General features: G+C 44.2%; 1 protein-coding gene and 1 pseudogene across 1 annotated transcript; one reads left to right on the forward strand and one right to left on the reverse strand.

Annotated features, from left to right (window-relative positions):
* Positions 1 to 887: 887 nt before the first annotated feature.
* On the reverse strand, positions 888 to 2,565 carry LOC123100621 (acetylserotonin O-methyltransferase 3-like; annotated as a pseudogene).
* Positions 2,566 to 7,084: 4,519 nt separating this feature from the next.
* Positions 7,085 to 8,759, forward strand: LOC123100622 (bisdemethoxycurcumin synthase-like). The gene is made up of 2 exons (XM_044522516.1): positions 7,085 to 7,341; positions 7,431 to 8,759. The coding sequence occupies exons 1-2, from the start codon at positions 7,158 to 7,160 to the stop codon at positions 8,441 to 8,443; spliced, it is 1,197 nt and encodes a 398-aa protein (XP_044378451.1). The 5' UTR covers positions 7,085 to 7,157; the 3' UTR covers positions 8,444 to 8,759.
* Positions 8,760 to 9,732: the final 973 nt, after the last annotated feature.

The raw sequence follows: 9,732 nt of genomic DNA on the forward strand, positions 1-9,732 counted from the left end.
TGTATTTTACTTTATTTATTTTATTTTTATTTATTTTACTGCTGCTATTTTTATTTATTTTACTGCTGCTATTTTTATTTAATTTATTAAGGTTTATTTATTTTAGTTACTATAGTTTATTTTATTTTATTTTATTAAGGTTTATTTATTTTATTAAGGTTTATTTACTATAAAAAATGAACATAGATGCGCCTATAGAGAAAATTCAACCTAAATTCATAATAAATTTCTATGAAATTCAAAAGAAATTTACTGTGAATTTAGGTCAAATTCCCTGTATAAGGGCATCTATTTTCACTTTGAGAGGAGCTCAACAAGGCAGAGAGGGACGGGCTTATAAACCGGTGTGAGCGTCCTTCGGTTGGCGAGGTGGGACTAAACTCTGACCGCTACTAGGACCAACCCTTTAGTCCCGGTTTGTGGTATGAACCGGGACTAAAGGGTGAGCCTCTGGTCCCGGTTCAAGCCTCCAACCGGGACAAATGGTGGTGGGCCAGGAGCGAGGCCCATTGGTCCCGGTTTGTCCCACCAACCGGGACCAAAGGGGCCGGACGAACTGGGACCAATGCCCCCACGAGGCCCGGCAGGCCCCTGGCCGCACGAACCGGGACCAATGCTCACATTAGTCCCGGTTCGTGACTGAACCGGGACTAATGTGAATATTGCCCTGTGACCAAAGCCCAGTTTTCTACTAATGCTAGCTGGTGGCCCCCATAGCCCTTGGAGGGCGTCAGGTTGCATCATCGGCGCAGATCTAGCCTCGTCTTGACCATTGCCACCAGAAGTGTTTTTCCTTCAACAAGGTGAAAGAACAATGACATTTTTCGAAATACCATACAAAATTGTCACCTTGCTCGGAGAAATAAAATCTAATCTACACTCTCAAAATGATACATAGTTGCATCAATACAATAGTAACAAACTCTAGCATCTATGATTACAATTAATAGAAGATATAAAATGACAACACTGCAGACACATGTTCACAAGGTAACATGCTTACTAACACCACACTAGATTCATGCGCAGGCATACCAACGAACGTGTTGCGTTTTAGGGATACGCGTTCGACATATTGTGTCCATTAGTATAAGGTCTAGTTCACCATGCAAAGCTTTCATGGGTAGATCTCTATGACTGAGTAGGGACCCAACACCGGCATGATCTTGTAAGTCACCCAATCCAACATCAGAAAAGATCCTCTTCCACTCACGCTCATCCCGTTCCACGCCGTTGATGCACATTGAGAACATGTTCTGTTTGGCTTCCACTCGCTGATCTTCCTATCGCCATCTGCAGACCCCCTTACCATATCTATGATTATCACCTTCCCTCCGGCGTTCTTGGTGGCGATGGCCTCCTTGCAATGTTGAAGTATTTTGATGCAATCTTCATGACCCCAGTCATGCATGATGTTCTAGAACAAATATAAAGAAACAATTTAGAAGAAAAGAAGAAGACAACAAGCAGCTTAGCGGAAGAGGAAAACGATAACATTGATTGCACTATAAGAACCAATAGAGAAAAAACTTTAACAAAAAAGATGGACGGTTCAATGAATGAAATAAGATAAAGGAAACAATAAGAAAGAAAATAAAGGTCTTAGACTACTGCATCTGTTCCATAATGTAGTGTGTAGAGATTCTTTTTTCAAAAGTCAAACATTACAAACTTTGACCATGTTTATAGACAAAAATATGTACATTTAAAACCAAATACATATCATTGGATACATCATCAGTCATATTTTCATGTTTTGTATGTATATAAATAGTTTCCTCTGTAAACTCGGTCAAAATTTGTTTAGTTTTGACTTTTCAGAAAATCTATATGCACTCTACTACATTATGAAATGGAAGGGAGTATTTGGGACCCGCCAATTAATGGTACGACAGGATGAGACCACATTAATACTAGGTGATGTCGATGGGGTACATAGACATACCTTGAGCCAGACAACATCCGTGGGTGGAATGGATTCAAACATGTCACCCGCGACGAAACGGAGATTATCATGGTCACCGGCGGCCTGGCCCACAACGTGAGGGAGGTCCAGTCCAGGCTCCAGCACGGTGCACTCGATGCGCGGGAACGCCTTGGCGATCACTCCTTGCCCGCGCCGTTGCCGCCGCCGACGTCCACGAGCGAGCTCAGGCCGCGGAAGATGCGGCCCTTATCCAGAAGGGTGACCTCGAGGAAGAGCTCGCTGTCCGCGGTCATGGCGTCGTTCAGGACGCGGTTGAACCCGGCGTCCTTGCTCGCCATCTCCTGCTGGGAGCACAGGCGGTGGCGCTGAAGATGCCCGACTCGCTGAGCAGCTCCAAGACGCGCCGGAGGTCGGCGACCCTCGCCGGGTGCGCACCTTGGTGTCGGCCGCGATGTCGGCCAGGGTGGCGGTGCTGCCGCGGCGGTGGATGGCGTCGGTGATGCCGAGGTCCACGGCGCACTTGAGCGACATGGACTTGACGTAGCCGAGCACGTGGTTCTGGAGCTCCGCAAGAGCTACGAGCAACTCCTGCGGGCTCGCTTCCGCCAAGAGCTTAAGCGCCATCTTGCTAGAGCTTAAGCTAGCTACCCAACTTCACTGCAAGTGAATTGAAAGCTACTAGCTTTGATAGATGTATTCCCTAGCTCTTCCTACCAACGGCTTTTATACACAAACAACCGTGTCTTCTACTCTTCTCTCTCTAACAGCAGATTTTGATTATCCAATATAGCTAGATAATTACAGATATAATCAAAAGCTCGAGCTATGCTCCATCATTTAATTAGGTCAAACAAATTGATGAATTGAGTCGCATGAGTAAGGTGGGCACAATAATTATCGTCTTGCTGATACGCATGACTCACCCTTAATTTGATGAGGATAGGGAGCTAGTCTTATGATCATCTGTTGTTCCATTTATAGATTTATTCTTCAACAACAGATGGCCATGTTTGGAAACATACAAGATGCGACGCACGCATATTGCCGCGACATTTTGGGAGCATCATTGATCCATTTCTTCCTTGATCTGACCATTACCCCCCACCTGTCTACTAAAGAAGACGACCAAGCCATCAATCCATCAAAATACTACTGCTCGCATGTACTCCACTGATTTATTCAAAGAAGTGAGATACCATGATCTTCGACTGAAAGTGTGTGATCTATCGCCAATTCACCATGATGCGGTGAGGAGACAATAGTGATTGCTGGGCAAGAAGAGGAACTCGCAAACGTAAATACACAAGGAGCAACTTGTACTAGCAGTGGTTGAGTGCTATGCATCGACACACTAAGGGCCTCTGATTCGTAGGATTATCAAAACGCGAGAACAGGAAACACGCAGCAATAGAGTGGCATGTCATCTTGTATCTTATATGATTACAAAACTACATGAATTTAGGTGGAAGAGTGTTTTGTAGCACTGGAAAAACAAAGGAGTTCTACCAAAAGGTTTGAGTGGATGGAAAATTTCCTCCAAAGTGAAGCACAAATGAATCCTATGAAAAAATCCCTAAGGATTCCAATCATGCGAATCAAACGGCCACCATAGAAAAAAAATCTAAGGATTCGAATCCTCCAAAAATCAATAGAGCCCTAAGTGTGTGTTTGGATCTTGGGCTAGAACGATACTAGCCACATTAGACAAAGCAGGACGTTTGGTACCTCGTGAAAATCTGGCTTTGTTAGGAAATATAGTCAATACCTGCCTCTAGAACCTTGCCGGAGGAGAAGAGTCGGATTGGTCCACAGCATGGAAAAGAGAATGAAAGCATCCTCCAACTGCCTACACATCGCGTGCTCATGGCTAGTACTAACCGAGCAACATGTCTTGCTTTTATAGGCAATGCCCAAACGAGCAAGATAAGCTATACATCCAAACGCAGCCTAATTAATTAATCACTGACAGAGATCAACACACCCCAACAAAAACAAGCCGTCAAGGCAATGGCAATCCTTAATTTAGTTGTTTATTGCTAATAACAAATCAATACAAGTACTAATTAAAGTGGCAATCGACACTAAGAAGAACTATATAAGACACAACATTCATGACAAGTCAGAAAAACTTGTCTCGGGCAAGTCAAACACAAACCATTTTTTAATTGTAAAATAAAATGTGTAAACGTCCATGCAAGGGGGATAGAGCAGGACGGTTCCAGACTGTCAATGTGTACGAGTTTGCACTATAGCAATCCAATCAATTTATATGCAAAAAATAAATGACCACATATATGGTAAGGTGAAATTGCAAGGCCATGTGGATGAAACTGATGTCGTCAACTTATTAAAACTTGATTTAGAAAGTGAAAAAAAGTTTTGTAGTTCAACCTTATGCTCAATTGATAATCAATTTTAACTGTTGGCTTCATGAAACGACGGCTTCGATAGTGAGTATGGATTATCGGGAAAAAAAATACTCTAAACTTTTCACCCGGTGTTTTATCAAGTTGCCACCGTATTGGTATCGAAAGGTGATAAATTTTGTACCAATACAATGTCAACTTCATAATAACGGTGTGGCAACTTTCGTAGTCCCGACCTTTCGAGGGCGATAAGTTACCATTGTGTCAATGACGGGTCCTCCGCCATCTACAACTCTGATGGATGGGCTCCATGGCCCTCCTTCTGCCTTTTGTACATAATATGTGTCATGCTCAAATGATGCTATGTTATACTCTATGCATAGCTATACTTTGTGATAGTGGTGGCCATATGGATTTGTGGTAGTATTTGTGCTATAGATATTTCTGCTAGCAATTAAATCTACTTATGGTGGTCCTATGAACAAGCAGTTTGATAGTGGTGATCATATGGATGCACTTGCATATTGATGCCGTTGATTTATTTGGTTGTGAGTGTTGCTTACCAGTGTGTCTTGACTTGGTTGTAAGTGTAGATTCATCATGCATTATGTAGTATATAAGGATCATTATGAATCTGAGGTGCCTCGCTTATAATTCTCCTATCTCTTCTTCCTCGAAAAGACCTTCAATGCTATGCTTTTATGCTAATTAGAAGTAAATCAAATATATATTTTATTGTATGCAAACTTGGATATATTTCGCCTCATCGCAACTATCACTTCTAGTGTACTACACAAAACACTTCTTTTGAAAGAGACTTATGTGTGGTGCAACTAAAATGTCGTGCCGGTGATGCTCTTAGACTTTAGTGGCACTTCACAAATAGATTGGATACCGCGCCTCCATTTTGTACTAGGTCTATGCTCATGCCTTTTGGACCATGATTTGGGAAATTAATTAGGATAGTTATATCTGTCTATCCACCCTCCAGATACAGTCTTTTGAATTACCCACATTTTGTAAATATGTATGTCATATTGACTGTCTTAATCTATGTGTTCCATGAGGGTTTACATTTTAGTATCATTGCACAAAATAGAAGTAAGTGGCATTTTAATTGCCTGGTTGCAGTAAGGACCAATGACGTCCGCCACTGCTAGTTGCCTTGGCGATTAACATGGAAAGTTGAACATATATCATGGAGGGTGTAACATCAGACTTGAATGGTTTATTCCCACCCTGCCTATCTATGGTATAATCTTTTCAACATGAATACAATTGAGGTAGTCTGGCTAGCTAGCATGAGATTGGCTTCTTGTGGCACTGTCGTGTCCAGTCCCACATGAAGAGGCGAGATTGATACATCGAATCTACTATACACGAGAACATCGATGTAACCAAAAAATAAATGTTTCTTATTTGAACTTATAGATGTTGGTTATGATCTTATCATGAACTTATAGATGTTTCTTATTTTTCCTAAGGATTTCTTTCTACTACTTCCTATAGGACTTTTAGCATCCACTCAAACCTCTTTGAAAGAATCCTTTGTTTTTCCTATGATGCAATCAAACAACCCAAAATCATGTACGGTTGAGATGAGCATGACATTCCAATCCTACGTATTTGCTATTCCTGTGTTTTTGAATCATGTGAATCAAAGTGCCCCTTAGCTTGTTTATTGCCCTAATACTTCTTTGGTTTTTGGAAAGTCTTATATTTCAAGTAAAAAATTATTGTATTTACTACTCTCTATGTTCCAAAATATTCGAAGTTTTAGGTTTGTCTTAAAGTTTGACCAAGTATATAGAGAAATATGTTACTATCTAGAGTATCAAATATATGTAGAATGCCCGCTCAAAAAAATATGTGTAGAATGCAAATATAATTTGTGATGAAACTATTTTGATTTTGTAGATGTTAATATAATTTTCTCTAAACTTGGTCAAACTTAAGCAAGTTTAACTTATAGGACAAACCTAGAACTTCAAATATTTTGAAACGGATGGAGTACTTTGTATACTATTCCGTTCTAGTTGTAAATATACACGACCTTTTCGCAGATTTATTATAATCTTGAAATTCTGTAAAAATGGAAACAACAACTTTAGTTGCCATCTCTATATCTGGTTTACTTGTAAGTTTGTTTCTTCTCTTACATATTGTCTTCCGTCCATATCTTTAGACATTGGATTTTGTACTTACATTGTTCACTTGTGGCCAGTGTCTGGCGAATTATCAGTTATCTTATCTCATGTTTATGTACATGTATGATCTATGCTACGGAACTATACAAGATTTCTGGATTTCAGTATTAGCACTTATATTAGAGAAGCAATTTTGTACTAGCTACATTATAAGGTGAATCCCTAAATACTCAACAGTCAAAACAAAAATATTGTGCCTCTTGATAAACCACATTTGTAGATATATACTTAAGTTTGTAGTGTGCCCAAGCTTTCACAAAGTCCTAGCTCCGCCGCTAGACCGCCACTGCTTGTCTCCATGTCCTCAACTCAACTGTTTGAAATCCCCATGTCTATAACAGAACTTTAAAGGAATTTCCACCTACTCACTTCCACTTCCATGGAATTGGTGAGAGCCAAATGGAGTTGGGCTTTGTCCATTTTTTGGCCCGCCCAACCGTTTGGATGCTGCGCCGGAAGCTGCACCTGAGGTGAGGTGGAGATTAATGAATGCCATGCAGACCAGGTGGTTGCTAGTGCAGCGGAGCCAGCCACTACTATAAAGCCCGAGCTTGGCCGATCCCTTAGACACAAACATCGGAAGATTCACAAGCAAGTTGATACGTACGTAAGTATAGCAAAAAGTATAGTACTCTATACTCTTCCAAAAGATCGGCCATGGCCATGGGAAGCTGTGGAATCAGAGGTGGAGCGGCGGCGCGGCGGCACGCGGCCATGCTCGGCATCGGCACGGCGAACCCCACCGGCCTCCTAGTGCCCCAGGACGTCTTCGCCGAGAACCTCTTCCGCGTCACCAACAGCGACCACCTGCCTGAGCTCAAGGAGAAGCTCAAGAGAATCTGTACTACTATGTTTCTTTTTCGACGTCAACGACTATAATCTGCATGCATGCATTTTCAACGAACAATTGAATTTTCTTGTTGCACGAAGGCGAAAAATCGGGCATCGAGAAGCGGCACTTCCACCTGACGGAGGAGACGGTGGCCGCGCACCCGGAGCTGTTGGACAGGGAGCTGCCGTCGCTGGACACCCGCGTGGACATGACCGCCGACGCCGTGCCGAAGCTGGCGCAGTGCGCCGCGGCCAAGGCCATCGCCGAGTGGGGCCGTCCGGCCGCCGACATCACCCACCTCGTCTTCAGCACCTACTCCGCCTGCCAGGCCCCGAGCGCCGACCTCCGGCTGGCCGCGCTGCTGGGCCTCCGCCCCACGGTGAGCCGCACCATGCTCAGCCTCCACGGCTGCTACGGCGGCGGCAGGGCGCTGAGCCTTGCCAAGGAGCTGGCCGAGAACAACCGCGGCGCGCGCGTCCTCGTCGCGTGCTCCGAGATGACGCTCGTCTGCTTCGGAGCGCCCGACGGCGGCAACATCGTCGGCCACGCGCTCTTCGGTGACGGAGCCGGCGCCGTCGTCGTCGGGGCCGGCCCTTTCCTCGACGGCGAGCGGCGCCCGATCTTCGAGATGGTGTCCGCCACGCAGACCACGATTCCCAGGACGGAGCACGCGCTGGGCATGCGGGTCTCTGGGGGCGGCATCGACTTCCACCTGGCCATCCAGGTGCCCACGCTCGTCGGGCAGAACGTGGAGCAGTGCCTCCTCGACGCATTCCGTGGCGCCATTGTCGAAGACGACGGTGGTGCTGCTCCTCCGCCATCCCCATGCTCTGGGAATGGGAATGGGAGGTGGAACGAGCTGTTCTGGGCGGTGCACCCAGGAGGCCGTCCGATCCTGGACAAGATAGACAAGGTGCTGATGCTGGAGCCGGAGAAGCTGGCGGCCAGCCGGCATGTGCTCCGCGAGTACGGCAACATGAGCGGCGCCACGATCGTGTTCGTGCTTGACGAGCTGCGCCGGGGCCGGAGCCCGCTGCCGGAGTGGGGTGCACTGCTGGCCTTCGGACCGGGAATCACGATCGAGGCGATGGTGCTCCGCTGTCCACGCTAGCTAGATGGTCCATCCATCCACGGCCGGTGCCCATATTCATCCCAGGGCTACTTACATACGTATACGTATTTGTGTGTACGCGTGTGCCATACAAAGTGCACAAGTCATCAGCCAACTGAGTAGTAGTCAAAGAAGGCAGACAGCCACGTCACATATATACCTCTGTCAGTCATGCACCTAAGCTTTCAGTCCAGCCATGTCCCACACGACTAGCTACTCCTAATTATGTACCTGGGTGTAATATGATTCAAAAAATGAGTAAATGGGTGAAATAAAATGCAGACCTATATAAAGGCACTCCAAATATTTTCTAGCAGTCCCCATGTTTTCTAGCTATATGCACCTGTATGTTATCAAGGTACGTAAAAGATGCAAACTGAGCATAACTCAGATGATTAGGTTATTTGTGGTGGAACCAGCCCACCAGGATTGTGCTAGTTAGGTGCTCATATTTTTATGGATTTATTCAGTCTTTCCGGCGATGTTTATTCAATGGGAGGAGACGATTCTGTCGACTACGGAGGCGTCTGGGGTGACTTCATCAATCTCAAGATGAGTTTCAGTTCAGCCTCTCGGAGGGCTTGACTGCAACTCAAAGTTAATAATAGTTACATATTTCTGTTTTTGAATACCAAGCAAGTAGCAAGAATCGGAAATCCGTTCGTGCTCTCCCGGGAGCACGCGCTCCTGCACGTGAAAATATTTTTTGAAATGCCAAAAAAGTTCCAACAAAAATTATATGTGTTCTTTGTCACATACAAATTTGTAGGCAAAAATATGAAATATTTTGGCCTGTGCAAAAAAAAACACTAGATGTTACCCCAAAATGTCACTCTATTTTTTTTTCATCGGCAAAACACCGCTGCTCCGTTTCGCATGAAAATTTCCAAGGATGTTTGCGACACTAACGTGAACATCTACAAAAAAGTTAGAATTTTGTGAAAATATTTACTATATTTTGTTTACTATTCACGCAGGATGATACGTCCATTTTGCATCATGCTTTTATATCGATATTTATTGCATTATGGGCTGTTATTACACATTATGTCACAATATTTATGCCTATTCTCTCTTATTTTACAAGGTTTACACGAAGAGGGAGAATGCCGGCAGCTGGAATTCTGGGCTGGAAAAGGAGCAAATATTAGAAGACCTATTCTGCACAACTCCAAAAGTCATGATCACATGCGAGATTGTATCATCATGTTAATATGGAGGATATGGTCTATGTGGTCGGATTTGACTCACGGTAAAGCTGTCCCACCTGTGGAGGTGACAACGGAGTA

The sequence above is a fragment of the Triticum aestivum genome, chromosome 4D (assembly GCF_018294505.1).
Source record: "Triticum aestivum cultivar Chinese Spring chromosome 4D, IWGSC CS RefSeq v2.1, whole genome shotgun sequence".
NCBI classification, from domain to species: Eukaryota; Viridiplantae; Streptophyta; class Magnoliopsida; order Poales; family Poaceae; genus Triticum; species Triticum aestivum.